The sequence below is a fragment of the Typha latifolia genome, chromosome 1 (genome assembly GCF_019914945.1).
Source record: "Typha latifolia isolate L0001 chromosome 1, TyphaL0001v2, whole genome shotgun sequence".
Lineage (NCBI taxonomy): Eukaryota > Viridiplantae > Streptophyta > Magnoliopsida > Poales > Typhaceae > Typha > Typha latifolia.
The window spans coordinates 4,083,894-4,101,427 of NC_133086.1; the positions used below are offsets into that span (position 1 = coordinate 4,083,894).

General features: G+C 42.1%; 4 protein-coding genes across 6 annotated transcripts; 2 read left to right on the forward strand and 2 right to left on the reverse strand.

The window, feature by feature from the left end:
- Positions 1-1,551: 1,551 nt before the first annotated feature.
- Positions 1,552-6,396, reverse strand: LOC140791869 (brassinosteroid LRR receptor kinase BRI1-like). Its single transcript, XM_073142561.1, has one exon. The coding sequence runs from the start codon at positions 5,172-5,174 to the stop codon at positions 1,827-1,829; it is 3,348 nt and encodes a 1,115-aa protein (XP_072998662.1). The 5' UTR covers positions 5,175-6,396; the 3' UTR covers positions 1,552-1,826.
- Positions 6,397-7,040: 644 nt separating this feature from the next.
- LOC140786500 (uncharacterized) lies at positions 7,041-9,145 on the reverse strand. The gene is made up of 3 exons (XM_073134985.1): positions 8,867-9,145; positions 7,550-7,630; positions 7,041-7,435 (listed from the first exon to the last, which is right to left on the reverse strand). The coding sequence occupies exons 1-3, from the start codon at positions 9,023-9,025 to the stop codon at positions 7,178-7,180; spliced, it is 498 nt and encodes a 165-aa protein (XP_072991086.1). The 5' UTR covers positions 9,026-9,145; the 3' UTR covers positions 7,041-7,177.
- A 208-nt stretch (positions 9,146-9,353) lies between these two features.
- Positions 9,354-13,347, forward strand: LOC140786486 (uncharacterized). Of its 3 annotated transcripts, none has more exons than XR_012108644.1 (10): positions 9,354-9,486; positions 9,564-9,686; positions 9,772-9,837; positions 9,909-9,975; positions 10,063-10,163; positions 10,307-10,351; positions 10,435-10,767; positions 10,863-10,965; positions 11,377-11,499; positions 12,797-13,203. XR_012108644.1 is itself a non-coding variant. In XM_073134962.1 (10 exons), exons 1-9 carry the CDS (start codon positions 9,454-9,456, stop codon positions 11,491-11,493), a joined length of 954 nt encoding a protein of 317 aa, XP_072991063.1. In that variant the 5' UTR covers positions 9,354-9,453; the 3' UTR covers positions 11,494-11,499; positions 12,797-13,347. The 3 variants fall into 3 exon arrangements, 2 of the variants coding, with proteins under 2 accessions (XP_072991063.1, XP_072991075.1); XM_073134962.1 differs by having other exon boundaries at positions 11,411-11,499; positions 12,797-13,347; XM_073134974.1 differs by lacking the exon at positions 12,797-13,203 and having other exon boundaries at positions 11,377-11,705.
- Positions 13,348-13,761: 414 nt separating this feature from the next.
- LOC140799140 (transcription repressor OFP14-like) lies at positions 13,762-14,529 on the forward strand. The gene has a single exon (XM_073153297.1). The coding sequence runs from the start codon at positions 13,762-13,764 to the stop codon at positions 14,527-14,529; it is 768 nt and encodes a 255-aa protein (XP_073009398.1).
- The last annotated feature ends 3,005 nt before the right edge of the window (positions 14,530-17,534 follow it).

Genomic DNA, 17,534 nt, shown 5'->3' on the forward strand with positions numbered 1-17,534 from the left:
CTAAAAGTGAACTAGCTAGAGAGAGAAGGGAATGTGACAAAATGATTTACATATGTGAAAAGGGAATGAGATGAAGATATCATAATCAATTGCACCAATACGTGATGGAGAAGCACAGGAGTGCATCTCTACTTGGAAGGAAGACATTGGTGAGTGGACATGGGAGCAAGCCAAGCTCTCAAGGGCCCCATGTGCTTCCCACCCTTGGGCACGGCGAAAGCTATGGATGGGTGTCTTCCAACCGTATGCCCAGAATATGATAGGAATAATATAGTACTAAGTTTCAATGCTATTTTTTATTTCTTCTTTTCATAGTAAATAACGAGAGTAAGATGTAGTTAGAGGCAACTTTTCAAGTTACTTTTGGGGTGCGTGTTGGGTTGGATTCGATCCATTGAGATAATCACATCGTAGGGGAGTACTCAATTGTATTTGTAGGAATCATATGATTATGATTGATCATCACGAGGAGCTCTAGATTTGCATCATCATACTTGATGACGATATGCATGAATTGTAGAAAATTCTTGTGTTTATTTGACTCCTGCCACTAAGAGGTTTCACAGGGGGGCGGTCCTACGCCACATGATGGCTTTCCTTTTAAGCCTCAAAGTTTATCTCCATACTACTATTCCATGAAAGATTACTGCACTCAGTTATCATATGAGTTGTTGCTAAGGAGGCTCAAAACACTGTCCCCAACCTACTCACAGTGGTATCAGAAACTCCAATTCAGAGGCACAGTAGTTTCAAAACAATCATGCATGTCCCTGAGCTTTCATCAATAAAAGGAAGCTTTTAGTAGCTAGCCAGTCCCATCCTGTACTTCTATTTCTTTAACCCTAAGCCCCTACCATCTATCTATATATCTCTAATGCACTCAAAAACAGCATATGATATCCATCTTCCCCTTTCTAATTAATGAATGCCTCATCAAACCAGTGCACATGATACCCTCATGGATCTTGTTTTATAATGAGAAAGAAGCTGTCTCATGTGGGTTACTATGGGGTTTATCAACTTATAGAATATAAGTGGCGTGATCTTGAGAAGCATGCCAACTATGGATATTAAAATAGATATTGGGAAGGTGACAATGACTTTGACCAGCAAACTGGCTGAAGGAAGAGGGGCAGTAGGCAAAGGACTGGTGCATCTCTGAGGACATGCAACCTCACATGGGAACAGAGTGGTGTCAGGCCATGGTTGGGTCCTTGATGGCTTTTGCTGTTTGGTGTCTAAACTGGGAGTCCTTACAAGAGAACAGCCTCCTAGGGTTTCTGGGATTTACGAGGGGTCCTTTAAAGGAAAGGAACTGGATGAAAAAGGGAAGCGTGTGCTCAGGGATGGTCAGAGTAACACTCACTAGTATAGTTGAGGTTATCCATCATCAAAGCCATGAAATTCCTTCTAACAAATCATAGTACTAGACACATTGATCGAATCAATGATCATAATAGAAAGAGTTGAAACCACATCAGCTGATTTAGAAACAAGCAAGGGAAGAGGTTAAAGATTTGAATTTGCAATGATTTAGCATTCAAAAAACACTTCTGAACATGGATCTGGAATTGAAGAAAAATCATTATATATGTACAGCATACAACTCATACTAGTGTATATAGAGAAGTAGAAAAAGGAGTAGAAACTGCTTCTATAGATGCATAATACATTGAATGATAGAGCTACAAGGAAAATTTCATACCATTGAAATGGTAAGATGTGGAGGCGTAAGATGAGAGTGGAGGATGTTCAAGGAATGCCCATGGCTTTCATCCTTATGAAAAGGACTCTCTGCTGCCCCCCCAAATGATTTATACCGGGCTTCAATCCTTCTCCTCTTTGCTTTCCTTCAGGCTCATTTCCACCATCCCAAAATCACTCTCAATTGAGGCTGCAGGGGCTGAAGCTGAGGAATCCACTGTTGAACCTGCCTGTATCTCCTTGAACATTGCCATCACCTTCAGCATCGTCGGGCGTCTATGTGGCCTCTCATCCAAACAGGCACATGCAATCTTAAGATGCTCCAGGAGCTCCAATTCTAGAGTTGGGTCGTCCTTCAGTAGCTCTCGATCGAACACATCGCTTACTCTAAGCTTCGTGTGCTGCTTGACCCACCCCACCAAATTGTTATCGCCGAAGTCCGACGAGTCCGTGGGCTGCTTCCCTGTGAGCAGCTCGAGCAAGACCACACCGTAGCTATATACATCCCCTTTGGTGGTGCATCTGAAGCTCTGGTAGTACTCCGGTGGGACGTAGCCCGGTGTGCCTGCAAGAGTGGACACGCTCAGATGAGTGTCCATTGCACTCATGAGCCTTGCCATTCCGAAGTCTGAGACCCTCGCCTCCAAATGGTCATCAAGAAGGACATTGCTGGACTTCATGTCTCTGTGGATTATGTGAGGCAAGCAGTTGTGGTGTAGGAATGCTAAACCTCTGGCTGCCCCCACTGCAATCTTTCTCCTTGCAGCCCAATTTAGCTTGATCCCGAGTTTCTTTCGGTTGTGCAAGACGTCCTCCAAGCTGCCATACTTCATGTACTCGTAGACTAAGATTCGCTCCTCTCCAACCTTGCAGTAGCCCAGTAGAGGGACTAGGTTGCGGTGCTTGATCTTTCCAATTGTTTCCATCTCGGCTGTGAACTCCCGATCTCCTTGGCCACTGACATGAATCAGTTTCTTAACAGCGACAACGCTACCATCCTTGAGCTGTGCCTTGTAGACATCACCAAATCCACCCGAACCGATCTGGCTGTCGTTGTGAAAGCCATTGGTGGCCTCCAGCAAGTCGGCGAGAGTGAGCTTTTGAAGAGGCTTGTCGAATGCGGCTAGGTTTAAGCTTAAGGCATTTGTGCCAGTCAACCTCCAATTGGAGTAGTCGATCCCCGAATAAGATCTGCTGTCGATATAGATATCCCAGGAGTTACTGCAATTATCCTTCTTCTTCTGCCTTTTCCTACTCTCCACAGCAATGATGATGAGACCAAAAATGCAGAAGAGGGAGAAGAGCAATCCCAAAGCCACGCTCCCTGCGAGCGAAGCCTGGCGACGGTGAGACTTCTGATGATGGCCGTCTTCGTTAGCACCCGAGCGTCCTCCACAGGATGGGAGTGGAAAGCCACAAAGACCTGAATTGTTCTCATACCGGGACGGAGGAAATGTCGCCAGCGAACCCAACTCAGGAATCGACCCATTCAGTTTATTGTTTGAGAGGTCAATATCCGACAAGGAGAGGGCAGAGAAAGACGGCGGAATAGGACCCTCGAGAGCATTATGGGAAAGATCAAGGACTGCAACATGATGCAGATTTCCCATCTCTAGAGGAATGAGACCAGAGAGCATATTGTGGCCAAGATTCAAGATCATGAGATAGAACATGTTGCCAATCTCTGTTGGGATTGTCCCTTCCAACTGATTGAAAGAAAGATCAAAGAAGATCATAGATCCATTGTTGTTGAAAGTGTACTGGGTGCTCCCCATGTAAACCCTAGTGAAGTTGCACAGCCGTTTGCTCGGCAACCTGTTCAGATCCTCCGGCCGAATCCCTCCGAATTCCAGCAAACTCCCGGTTCCACGGCAATCGGCGCTCCCGTCGTTCCTCAGATAGACGTACCTCTTCCCGGTGACCAACCCCACAGCAATGTTCCCCGACTGCTTGGCCAGGGTCGGCGGGATTGACCCATTCAACTGGTTATTATTCAAGTCCAGCCAAACCAAGCTCTTGCAGTCCCCAAGCTCCGGTGGGATGGGGCCGGAGAACGAATTGTTCCCAAGCTTAAGGATAGCGAGGTTCCCAAGGCGGCCGATCCACGACGGAATCCGCCCGCTCAAATGGTTGCTAGCCAAGGAGATCCAGTTCAAATTGGTACAATTGCTAAGCCCTTGGGGAATGCCACCAGTGAGGCCATTGTAATCAAGAATGAGGTTTTCTAGGGTTTGGATGTTAGATAGCTCATTTGGTATCTCGCCTTCAAGCGAATTCTGCCACATGATCAAGTCTCGAAGGGAGGACAGGGATCCGAGGGAGGCGGGAATGGCTCCGGTGAGGTAGTTGAGGCTGAGATCAAGGGAGACTAAGCTAGAGCAGTTGCTAAGAGATTCCGGAATAGGACCGGTGAACAAGTTATTCTGGAGATAAAGCTCCTTCAAACTAATTAATCCAGGGTTTTGGCACAGGCCTGAAGGGATCGACCCCGATAAGCTATTCGAGCTGAGATCGAGCAGCTCCAAACTCGCCAGCTTAGAGATGGAGTTGGGGAGGCTGCCATTGAAGGCATTGAAGGCGAGTTCGAGAATCTTAAGGTTAGGCATGTAGGCTAAGGTTTGGATGGGGAACTCGCCGGAGAAGTTGTTGTTGGAGAGGCTTAGGGCCTGTAGAGAAGAGCAAGAGGAGAGGTCGGAGGGGGGAGTGCCGGTGAAGTGGTTGGCGGAGAGGTTCAAGAAGGCGAGGCTCCGGCAGCTTCCGAACACACCTGCGGGGATCTCTCCGGCGAGGCCGTTCGAGGAAAGATCCAGGTGCTGGAGGGAGGAGCAGCTGGATATCGCCGGAATGCTACCGGAGAGAAGGTTACCGGCGAGAAATAGCTGCCGGATCCCGCTGGAGAGGAGCCAACGGAGGTCTTTCTCGCCGGATATCTTGTTGAAAGAGAGGTCGAGCGTGTCGAGGCCACTGAATCCGACGGAGAAGGAGCTCGATCTGTCCTTTCCGTCGGGGTAAACCCCGAGGGAGTTTCCGGAGAGGTTGAGCGACTTCAAGCCGGAGCAAGCTCCGGCGAGGGCGGCGACATGAGAGACAGAGCCACGGAGGTCGTTGCCGGAGATGTCGATCTCAGCGAGCTGGGCACCGCACCTGGCGCCGCCGGCAGAGTCTACAGTCCCACTGAGGTTCCCGGCGCGGAGGGAGAGCTTCTCGAGGCTCGCGAGAGCAAGGAGCGAGGAGGTGATGGATCGGAAGTCCGCGCTGAGAGCGACGCCTTGGAAAACGAGGGAGGCGACGCGGCCGCCGGTGTTGCAGCCGACGCCGAAGAAGGAGCAAGGGGATTGGCCAGGGTTCCAGCTCGGAAGAACGCTAGGGTTCGGAAGCGAGTTCTTGAACGACATCAGCAGCTCCAAGTCCCCGGCGGCGGTTGATCCGATCCCTAAGGAGAGTAATAGAAGAAATAAGAGGAAATCCATCGACCAAGTAGCGGAGTTCACTTCGATCTCTTCTCGAAATTTTTAGGGTTCGCATTCCACCATTAGAGAGCTACTCGAATGAGTTGCAGAGGAGAGAGAGAGAGAGCGAGCGAGCGAGCGAGCGAGAGAGAAGAGAGAGAGGGAGTAAGTAGTTTGTTTATCCGGAAGCGGAGGAGGAGAAGGCGGAGAGGAAACAGCTGTGGAAGTGGTGGGGTCACATGGCATGTGACCCAGCTAATATTTTGCTCCAATTTTTAAATAATATTTGGTGAGCTATTTGCATATAATATCCTTCTACGTGATACGAAAATTTTCTGTTCGACATTAACGTTTTTACACCTTAACTTTTAGGAAAATTCTTTGTTCAAGCTTAGTTTTTCCTCCTCCTAACTAAAATTGCAAACAGTGAAAATATATTTCCGGAGTCCCGCAATTTTCTTGAACTTAGGGTGTTATATGCAAATTGCTCGTTTTCCTGATCAGACGGATGGATTTGTCCTGATCAGTGGCCCTACTGGATCCAACAGTCAGGAAATTTGAACTAAGAGTGGTCTGCCCGAGGTGGGATGGATCACGTGTCTGCGGATATCCCCAAAATGCCCTTACTAAAGGGGTCAGTTGCAGAGAGTCCAAAGGGTTCGCAGAGGGGTAATTTGGCCATCATAGTACGGTACAGAAACGGCGTCACGGTCCGAGCGTGCGGAATCTTAGGGTGAGTTCTGTGTCTTAAAATTTTGATCAGATCCGACCCGAAGCGTGCGGTCGAGGTCGGCCACGTGGTGCTTCTTTTTTAGTTTCTCTCACGTAAATACCCTCGGTTGGATAATTACAGCTAAACGAGGGTCATTCCGGTCATTTTCGATGGCCGGTGAATCTATCGAATGACTTGTCAACGTCACGCCCCAGTCCTCTGGTACTCGCGAAGAGCAGCACCCATCTTGGCCGTCCAACGTCACGCCCCACTCTCTTTTAACGATAGTGAGGTGGGGATGTCTTGCGCTACTCGTAGTAACAGAAACGGAGGGAGGGAGAGAGAGAGAAAGAGATCGGAAAGGAGATGGGCATTGAAGGAGGGATGGATGGATGGAAGACGTTGAGCGTGTTTTTTGGTTTGGTTGCTTCGTAGAATGGTGTGGGGGAGCCTTCGTCTTTTTGGGCTTATCATGTACCAATCCCTAGGAAAGAGTTCAAAAGTGCAACGTAATAAAGATTTTTTATAGACTTTTTATAACCTTTACTCATTACTACTTATAATTTGCCTTTTGCAGTCTATATTTTCCTGCAGGCCACTACTGGAGGAGAGGGAAAGTGCTCCCATGGTTTAATATGCTCATACTGGATAGATTTAACTTTTATTAAGCATCAGTTTAATTAGGAAATTATTAGGTTCCCACTTCTCTGAAAATAGAAATGATTGTGTTGCTAAACTGAGTCTAAGCCCGGGCCAAGTTTAATTTGAGGTTGAGCGGTAAACGAGCTTAATTTGAATGCATTTCTATGCCAAGCTTAATATAATATATTAATAATTTTGAGCCGAATCAAATCGAGTTTGTGTCCATATTAATTTTGAACTAAAGTTTTATTCGAGCAAAGTCGGAGCTTCTCATTTATTTTGATAACCTTCGTCGTACTAGCTAGCAAACATTACATTTGACTGAGCACAAAGAAAGACTTTGGGCTAAAAACATATATCTGCCGTAAGTAGCAAGATATCTAACAACCAATATAGACTTCGTTTATCAACATGATCAAAGTAAATATACAAACTGTCATAAGAGAAGACACCGAGAGAGAGAGAGAGAGAGAGAGAGAGAGAGAGAGAGAGAGAGAGAAAACTGAAAGGATTCGCATAGAGAACCAAATGCCCACTTGAGACTACACATATATCCATTATGGATAGCATCTCACTTAAAGTTGCATACCATGGAGCAGATTTGCTGAGGCAGTGCTGAAGCAAGTTTGTCTGCACTAGTGCTACCAGTAAGGCTCATTAACTGGCCATGTCAATGCGTGTCCATAGACGAATCATTGGAATTGGAATCTCGATCGTGACTGGGACAACTCGAATATTGATTCCTCCCACTGTTTCCGCTTCCCTGTTGTAGATGATAAGGTTGAAGGCTCCTACTGCAAACAGGACCGGATAGAGCATTTGCGAAAATCGTGTTTCTTGCCTGATCAGAGTGACCGTTGATGCTTCCTGAATGCTGGTGGGGTAATTGGAATTGTGAGGATGCCTCTCCTCTGTAATCAATCTCATTCTGCCTTAAGAAAATAGTACTATGAGTCAGTAAGATCATCATTATAAGTATCTCAAATAAAACACGAACACACTCAGGAGAGAGAGAGAGAGAGAGAGAGAGAGAGAGAGAGAGCTCAATATGACCAACTATATCAGTTATGCTCACCCTTGACCCTTGTTCAAGCTCTCTCAAGATCCATTCATAGAGCATCTCCTGCATAATTAAGATATAATCAGCTTGATACATGCAATGATACAAGACTACACAATTTATGCAATGTCACACAAGAAGAGAAGAAAGCAACAGTACAATGCTAACAGAAGATGTAAGCTAGGCAAGGATTTTGTACCCTCTATAGAGTATCTCTCACAGGCCTTTTAATGCCACTAGTATCTCTGGAAGGTAACATTCAGAGATTGAAACAGAAAGCAATGATAAGCTGACCAAGCAGTGAGACATGAAACAAGAATAACAGGATCAATGCCTGCCTTTGGTTATCTAATGTTTACATGCCACACTCATAGTCAAACAAGAAAATCACCATGACACGCCTGAAAACCATATTTAGTGGGATTAAGTGCTCAATCCTATCAATTAAACAGTCAAATATTGCACATCCAAATGAAGATCTTCATCTAATCATGATCTAGGGCATCCAAAGTAAACGTGAAAGCCGAAGAAGTACACATAACAAGGTTCTTTTGGCATTAAATGATTTACACCACAGTGCTAATATGCTAGAATATATCACAGAACATTTACAAAAACAGGAGCAATTAATAATGAGCTAAATTTGACCCTTCGGACAAGCAACTATGCTCACATAAATGAATAGGCGGATCATAATCGCCTTATTTTGCTTCGGGACCGAAAATCACATGCTTATTAAAATAAGAATTGCACACTCGAACACGAGGTCAGAAAGGGGGGGCAAAAAACTTAAATTGCTAAGGTAGACAATTTTTACGATTTTTCATGCTAAATTTTGCATCCCTGTTTAAATCGATTAGCTTTTATCAAAATTCACAAAATCCTTGGACCTAGGATTCTACATCGCAATGATTGTAAACCTTTTAGTACCCAGAAAAAAATTCCATGAAGCAACTGTGCAGATACTTCCTTTGAATCTTTCTAACCTAGACATTTAGTACCAATCCCAAGATAAGGGGGCACTGCGAATTTCAGGGAACAAACCCGAAGCTTCCCAAACCCCAAGTGTTGCGTGATGCCGGGGAATGGGAAGAGTACCCACTCAATCTAAACTTATGTTAATTAAGTAAAACGCATTAAGAAAATATGGATAAAGATGCATGCCAATTGTACAAAAAAGGAAGAAGAAGCAATCCTTAGCAGAGAAAGCTCGCAGATACGCCACAAGCAAAAGCCCTAACCGATCAATCGATAGAAATCGTAGCGCTTAGACATGAATAGTAGAGAGAGAAGGCGAACCAAAGAGTGGAGTTCTCCAGCTTCGAAGGAGAACTTCTGGTGGTTCATGGCCTGCGTGTAGAGCTGCGAAAGCGAGTTCGCCGCGTCGCAGAAGGTCGAGTACAGCGTCCGATCCACCTCGTCGAGACGAGTCGCCTCCGACTTCCTCTTCCTTCCCATGGATTCGGCGACGAATTCGATCAAGAACAAGAGAAGCAATCGATCAAAGGATCGATCGAGACAAACCAAAGAGGGATTAAAGTCCGCTCCTTTTCTCTCTATATATACTACTCTCGCGTCCCTCGCCCACTTTCGTAGTTCGACCGGGAACAATACAAAAGAAGGTAGTGGATCCTCTGCAGCACCGACTTTAGATATTTAATGCAGCACTAACACTTATAAACCAATCAAAGACCGACAAGTATTAGCACGCTGTAATGCATCATTAGCATGCTTGGGCCCTTTCGGGCCCAAACATTTTGGATTTTATCGGGCCGGATCTTGTAAGCTCGATCCGTTTTGGGCCCTAGGGCTTTCTTTTCTACGACCTCATCTCCCCCTTCGTTTCGTCTCCTTCCTCTCCCGCGTCGAAGGCTCGAAGCTCATCCATGGAGGAGAAGACGATCACTTCGAATCCCAAGGTATCCAAGTCTTCTTCCATCTTTTCTTCTTCTTCTTCCCCTCCACTCTCTCTGACTATTCCTATTTCTCCTGGCAGCCGTCCTACTCCCTCTTCTCTCTTTCTAATTCCAACAACTTGAGGTTTGGATTCGGGATGTTCGGCTCAGAGGAGAAACCTCTTCCACCTCCTCCTCCCTGCGTCGAAGTCTTCCTTTCGGAGGTAAGCGCCACTTCTCAATTTTCCTTCACGACTTACTTAAAAAATTGTTACCCTTTTCGAGTGAATCCTGTTTCTGTGCTCATAGGGATCGCAAAAGGAGACACTAAATGCAGATCCTGTTGTTATTAATGATTCGTTAACACTTTACAAGGTATTCAACTCGATTTCATCTGTGCGGGGTTTCTTGAATTGGTGTTGATTGGGTTCTTCTTCTTTTTTAAGGGGAGAGTAAGTACTGCTGAGGTTTTTGGGCTCAAAAACTCGGATTTAGTACCCGGAAAGTATGAAGGTGAGCGAAAAATGTCGTTTTGATGCTTCATTTCTTGAATATTCCCGTAAGTGGTTTATAGCATATGGTTGCTTTTCTCTTTACTAGGAGGACTGAAGCTGTGGGAAGGCTCTATTGATTTGATTAAGATCCTATGCTCGGAGGTACATGAAGATCGATTATTGCTAAGAGGAAAACGAGTTTTAGAGGTGGGCTGCTTGTTCTCAGGTGATATTATTGCATCATATCAACATCTGTAGCGCTTAATAGTCAACTCTAAGCTGCACGGAATAATGTATGTTAGCAAACTTTCTCTAGAAGTTGCTGATTTTGGTTTACTACTTTATTGTAGCTTGGATGTGGACATGGTCTTCCTGGCATTTTCACAGGCCGTGAGGTATGAGTTGCTTGTTGAACTCCTAACTTGTTTTGTTTTGGTTCACTTGCAATTACCTGAAGCATGTAATCCCTGACCATTAGGGTGCAGCTCTTATCCATTTCCAAGACTTCAATGCTGAGGTCCTTAGGTGTCTCACCATGCCAAATGTCAAAGAAAACCTCATGAAAGAATCACCTCAGAATAACCTGATGAAGATGAATGGGGCTGATATGTCCATCTCCTCCAATATTCGCTTTTTTGCTGGTGACTGGAGTGAAATTCACAAGCTGCTCCTTTCTGGAAATACTGAGCAAGAAAAGGCTACAGATGTTAGCTCAGAACAGAGGGATTGTAATGGTTATGATATAATTTTGATGGCAGAAACTGTGTATGCAATATCTTCGCTTCATAATCTCTACAGTCTTATCAAGAAGGTCAGCTTTAATAGTGCAAGGATTCCTCTTTGTATTTAAGAATACTATTGGAAGTTTGTATTACTGTTTGCTGAGACAAACAACATGTGTTGCAGTGTCTGCACTATCCTCATGGAGTAGTTTACATGGCAGCAAAGAAGTATTATTTTGGAGTTGGTGGTGGTACAAGACAATTTTTAAATTTGGTTGAAGAAGATGGTGAGCAGTGCTTTACTTTGATGAATCCAGTGGATGTTCCTTTTGATATGTATATCATGATATTTCTCCTGCATTACTGCATTTGAGTGTATTAGTCATACGAGCTGATAGCCTGACGGCATTAACATCTTTGGTATGTAAATCCATTCACCATAACTGATATATGAACTGTAGTTTAATATGTGGATAGGAACACCTTTACCTCATATGGATAAGCATGCAGTCCTGCTATGATGCGGGCACTCTTACTATAGTGCTATTTGTGAAGCTATCTTCATGCATTCAAACTTGTGCTTTCCTTATAGCATATCTTTAAGTCTGTAGTGCTTCAGTAATGTATCATTTAACAGTGGTTGTGACTTGAGTCTGGCGTATCTAATTTATGCTTTTTTGTGCTTAATTGTGTCCAAGCACATGGTTATTAACAGAATTTAAACTCCTCTAGGAGCCATGGATGCTTGCTTACTTGCTGAAGTTGCTGATGGGTCATCTAATGTTAGGGAGGTCTGGAAGCTCTCATTCAAGTAGATAATGGTGAGATATACTCGAATCAAATGAATTTTCAAATGTAGGTAATGTAGTAGCTACAAAGTGCTTGTCCCTTTGGCAATAAGTTTGTTGGACTTGTAAAATTTTCTTCCCAAGCAATTCAAATTTTATCTTTTGTCATTTCCTTAGTCCTTGAAATGGAATGCAATCTTATTATTCAAGGCAATGAAAGTATATGTTTTTTGAGAGAATTTTTATTTAGAGAGGTGATGAAAGTATATGTTGTTTTCTGCTATTTGCGTGCATTGGCAAGAGAATAGTACACTTTCTCACTTAGCAAATAGCTTACATGAGCAGTATATATTTGCACTTTTACCTTTCTGTGCATGCTTTCCTCTTTGAGTCCTTGTCGAATTCCTCATCCGCTTTTGTATTATTGTTCACTGCAGAACATCATTTATCAGCTTCTTGTTGTTCCTCAACTAAGTCTATAAGTCTAATTCTGTATTAACTGTATTTCCAATGTTATATTGCTTAATTGAAATGATTGCGCAAAGGTTTCTTCCCATTTTCCTCTCTCTCAAAGAAAAAGAGTAAGGAGAACATATTCTTGTTGCTTATCCATGATCTAAATAGTTTCATCCATTATGCTAAAGGAGCTTATGACAGCAGTTACACATTAGTAATGCAATATAAGCACCAAGTCACATTCATACACTATATACACATGGTTTTGATGGCCCGAATCATGCAAAAAGTTCACAAATATACCTCTACACATGGTTTTGATGGAAGTCTGAAGGATATTCCCCAACATAGTTTTGTCTTTATGAAGATGGTAATACTTGCGTCATTTGTGCTGCAGTTGCAAGCCCACATTTTGTCTTCAAAGTTATGATTTACATATGCTGTAGTTCAACAATTCCCTTTGTTGGAATGAGTAGAAGCCACTCAAAGTTGACATGTGAAATGATCTTATTCTGCTTTCAAGTTTCCCTTCTATTAATTGCCAGTGGATGTTGGACAAAGTTGTCATGTGAAATGAACAGTGTGCTAGGGACTTTGTTCTTTCTTTTCTCACATAGAGTGATGACTGGGCTAATTATGAAATATTGGATTGTCACTGACCCTCTTATGCACTGGGAATATCTGGAGTAGAAAAATATCATCTTAGCCATGTGGTAAAAGGAATCATGGACTAGACAGACTTTGTCTCATTCCTTCCATCTCTTGTTCTTTGCATCTAACTCTTTCCATGTGCTTGGTCCGACATGTCAAGGTGCTTTCCTTGCTATCCTTTTTTGTTATCTTCCTGATCTATACCTCTATAATTGTCCTCCAGTTTTCTTGACCTAGCTCCAAGATGGGCTTCCAAGAAATCATTCTAGGATGCTCAGGGGGTTATGAGAGACTGCAGATTGACGACGATGACGACAACAACGGGGCCACTAAGCTCGAGAGGCGATACCTGCCTGCTCAAAGCAGTAACACAATTGTGTTCCAATTGATCTCCTTCAAGAATTCAATGCGGAGGCAGTTGTCGTCCATCTTATGGCCGGTGCCGGAGATTAGTCCAGCCATCGTCTTCTCTCTGCAATGGGGGCTTCCTGTTCTCACTCATACTTCTGTTGTGTGCAAGAAGAGGGTTGATAAATCTCTGTATAAGAAAGCCTTCTGAGGCATTGAAGTTTTATCTTTCTCTATCTCCTGTGTTTCATATGAAGTTTGTAACTTTCTTCCTCTCTGACATATTTCTAAGTGACATGCAATTCCTAAGACAGTGTACTTAAGTAAACTCATTGTCTTATGTGAACTCCAGTGCATGCGTATTTATGTATACTATGTTCTGCAACATCCAGGACCTAATTCAATAGACTGGCTGCTTTGACTTCATTCATATATTTCAGTGGTTATATTTCCCAGTCAAAGAGTGACAAGTAATTAGACATTAATGTGTCACCTTAATTCATCATCAGTTACTCCTTGGCTCCCCACACTAGAAGCCACCCCTCCACATTAATAAATACTCATAGAAACCTACACTTTACTAATGTTCATATATCAAACTGATAGATGTCCCTCCAACATTAATACCTTTTCCATTAATCCTTCCAAATATCTGCTAATTAAAGATATTTAATCCCCCATTACTCCTAACCCTCGAAGCTACATAACAAAGACTTTAAAACGATACAGAAAATCCCATTTATACCCTTCCACCTCTTCCTATATAAAAACCCCACAAGAACCATCAGCCACCTCACTATAGAAGTGATACCAGGAATTTATCTAATTAGGAGGAGATTAATGGGCAATAAGAAGAAGCTCCACAAGTCTCTCCAACTCTACATCTCCAAGAAACTCAAGAAAGTCCCCACCATCCACCTCCCTACTCCTCCACCTCAAACCCATGCAGCCGCCAACTGGCTCTTCTCAGCCTGCAAGTACCCCAAGACCACCTCTTTCTCCTTCCCTGCCGACGGCCGCCGCCCCGATGTCGGCCTCGACGACCCTAACGCCCCTCCGGGCCCCGCCGCCACCCTCTCCGACGTTGAGCGCTTCCTCTCCGAGAACTTTCACTCCCTCTACCTCCATGACGAAGGCGGCCGAGGCGGCAAGACATCGCCGCCTCCTGCCGACCTCCGGTCGTCCGATCGGTTCTTCGCGTCCCCCTCCACGTCCGGGACCCTCGTCGACGAGTCCCAGACGACCACCGACACGTCTTCGACCTCGCCGGCGGAGGTCGCCGGCGACGGGGTAGCGGTGGTGACGTTCTCCAAGGACCCGTACGAGGACTTCCACCGATCCATGCAGGACATGGTAGATGCGCGCCACGTTGATCCATCTCAGCCGTTGGATTGGGACTTCATAGAGGAGCTACTGTTTTGCTACCTGGAGCTCAACGACCGGAAGGTTCATAAGTATATACTAAAAGCTTTCACGGATCTGACCGTTAGTTTCCGGCGGAGGTTTCCGGCCGACCGAACTAGGGTTCCGGCGAGCAAGAGGACGGAGGCGAGGAGGAGGAGGAAAGTGGCCGTGGAGTCGCGGCGTACTTTTCCGGTGGAGAGATGACGTGTGGTATGCATTGGTTCGTTGGATTCGGGTTGGGTCAATAGTTCCTTAAATCGCGCCCCAGGAATAGATTAATACTGACTTTTTCGTCGTAGATATACTTTTTTTACGTGAAAGTTGACTATGACATGCAAATAAAGCGACGTTCTTTCTTCTTCTTCTTTTTTTAAAATTTTTTTGGTGTGGCTTTATATATCAGATGACTATATTATATATGAGAAAATAAGATTAACCCTAATTGGGAAATACTATATATGCAGAATAAAAGTATTATTTTGATAGAGTACTTATATAATCTTTCAACCAAGAAAAGAAAGAAAGAAAAATTGATCAAAAATATCTTAAATTTTACTTTCATTATTACTGACACTTTACTTTATGGATTTTTATCTTTCTACCTTGTGTTTCTAAATATTTTTTTTAGATTAAGATAAAATTAAATGAAAAACTATATTTTTAAAGTTAAATAAGGAGTAATTTAGATTTTAATTTAGAGTATTTCGAGGTATTTTAAGTATAAATATCATATAAAATTTTCTAAACTTTTTAAGGGTCATCAAGTACTATAAAGTTTTTTGTTTATAAAGAAAAAAAAAATACTAGAAAGTTTTTTCTTATCAAAAAAACTTTATAGTACTATAAAGTGTTCATCTTTCACCAAAATCCACGTTGCTATTCTCTAGCACTCTATTATTATGTTTTGTCTTGGAAGTGTTAATAAAAGATTCGATTTGAAGTGATCGAGGTGCCACTTTTGAACACCTCAACACAAGATCCAAAGTAATTAAAGATGGCTATTGGACTTGATTTCGAGGAGTCCAATTGATTGACAATTACTATCAAGACAGTAACTTATATAGTCCAAAACCATCTCATGGCCCTTTTAAAATTTAATTACTTTGGCAAATTACATTTTATCCACTGCGATTTGATTTGATTTTAACTTATATTGCTATATTTCAATTTGAATTTTCGTTCAAAACAAGCGATATAAATTGACCAAACTGTTGGCTGATGTTAACTATTTAAAATATCTCTATTATCATTAAATTAGATAATATCTTTTGTTGGAGTAATCAATTTACTTTTATATGTTGTGTTGCAATTTAAAAATTATAAGTGATTAAGTTTAAAGTACATAGGACCACTAAGTGTTTAAGTTTAAAGTACATAGTACAACTAAGTGTTTAAGTTTAAAGTACATGGTACCACTAAGTATTTTAATCTAAAATATATAAGGGTAAATTAAAATCAGACTAAACCATAAGAATAAAAATGTAATTTATCCTAAATAGTTTTCTTTTTAAAATAAAAAATCAAGTGATTTACATTGATAGCAATATAATTTTAATTTATTTTCATATTACAAGAACTAGTGTGTTCTAGAAGAATTTATTGGGCCCCCATCTAAATGGAGGTCCATTAGGGTTTATGAGAAGGATTATATTCAAGCAAGAAAGAAAGAAAGATAATTATTCTATGATTGTTTGGGAATCTCCATCTAATAAAAAACTATTTGATAGGCATTCTTATATGGATCCATTGGATGTCGGAATCTCATGAAATCGAAATCCAATATCTCAATCACTAGATACTAATCTACAGTAGGGGTGGCAATCAGGTCATGTTAAGCGGGTTCGGGTCGGGTCAATTTTACCTTGACACGAACACGATCCGATTAATAAACATGTTGCATTTGGTAAACACGAACACGATCCGATTAATAACCGCCTATCCCGTTTAATAAACAGGTTGAGTTAAAACGACACGCTAACACGACCCATCTAACCCATATACTTAAAATGGCCGTATTAATCCCGACACATTAACATGATCCGTCTAACATGTTTAATACAAATTATATATAAAATTCAATATTTACTTAATTATCACATAAAAGAATGAAATAATATTCCAACGTTTTATTTATATTGGGCCTTTGATTAATATACATCGAAAACTTTGTATAATTATTGTAATTTACCGAGCATGCTAAATTAATTTAAGCAAGCTGTAAATTGGTATGCAGAAATCTCTGCGAGATTACAATTAATTAGGAAGTAACAACTTAATGGTAATTGCAATTAAAAAAAAATATATCTTCACAATTACATCCATAAATCACTAGGAGGGAAAAACAAGGAAAGACAGAGGGTATAAAATGCCAACTATTTAATTGAATCATTAGTGTAATATTCACATCGTTCCCATCTTGAAACAAATTGATATGGAGTATAATTGCTACTGTCCAAATTCTTCTCAATCAAATCTGAAAGCAATCGATGATGAACGTGGAAAAAGAGTATCTTTCATAATTGAAGAATAACAATTACAACTGGAGCTACCAAAATTCAACGTTAACTTTCTCCTTATGCCTAAATACAAATATATCGAAATAAACATCCTTATATTTCTTGCATTTGATCACAAGATCTGCTCAGGCTTTCCATGAATTTTTTTTGACAGCCAACAACAACAAGGCATGCTCCTCTTACCTACTCTTCCTCGAGATTTTCTCGAAGGAGAAGAAACCAGTAAAAGAAACAAATTGACATGGAGGATTTTTAAATACTGTCCAAATCTTTCTCAACTAGATCTGGAAATAATTGATGAAGAAAGAAAAAAGGTTACAATTACAACTGGAGCTATTAAGATTCAGCTTTCAAATCTATCAAAAAGAAAAAAGAAAGAAAAAAAAGCAAACAAACATACCTATATTTCTTGAAATTGACAGCAAAATTTGGCCATGTTTTCCATAGACTTTCTCAAACAATGCATACTCCTTTCACTTCATCTTCCTCAAGATTTTCTCCAAGAAGAAGAAAACATTAAAAGAAGTAAAAACCATATAAGTTCACTGTTCAGCAAAACCATATAACCTTCTTCGTCGTGAGTGAAGGGGAGATCTGACGGTGTGATCGGCGTGAGCAGTGACCGATTGAGGAGATCCGACGGTGTGATTAAGGGGGAGATCCGACGGCGCTACTCGGTGTGGGGAGTGAGGA

Coding starts and splice junctions, on each gene's coding strand:
- LOC140791869 (XM_073142561.1), bottom strand. CDS start 5,174: ATGGATTTCCTCTTATTTCTTCTATTACTCTCCTTAGGGATCGGATCA.
- LOC140786500 (XM_073134985.1), bottom strand. CDS start 9,025: ATGGGAAGGAAGAGGAAGTCGGAGGCGACTCGTCTCGACGAGGTGGAT. Junction 7,631..8,866: donor CTGGAGAACTCCACTCTTTG/GTTCGCCTTCTC, acceptor TTAATTATGCAG/GAGATGCTCTATGAATGGAT. Junction 7,436..7,549: donor ATATAGTTGGTCATATTGAG/CTCTCTCTCTCT, acceptor TTCTTAAGGCAG/AATGAGATTGATTACAGAGG.
- LOC140786486 (XM_073134962.1), top strand. CDS start 9,454: ATGGAGGAGAAGACGATCACTTCGAATCCCAAG. Junction 9,687..9,771: donor TCGAAGTCTTCCTTTCGGAG/GTAAGCGCCACT, acceptor CTGTGCTCATAG/GGATCGCAAAAGGAGACACT. Junction 10,164..10,306: donor GAGGAAAACGAGTTTTAGAG/GTGGGCTGCTTG, acceptor ACTTTATTGTAG/CTTGGATGTGGACATGGTCT.
- LOC140799140 (XM_073153297.1), top strand. CDS start 13,762: ATGGGCAATAAGAAGAAGCTCCACAAGTCTCTCCAACTCTACATCTCC.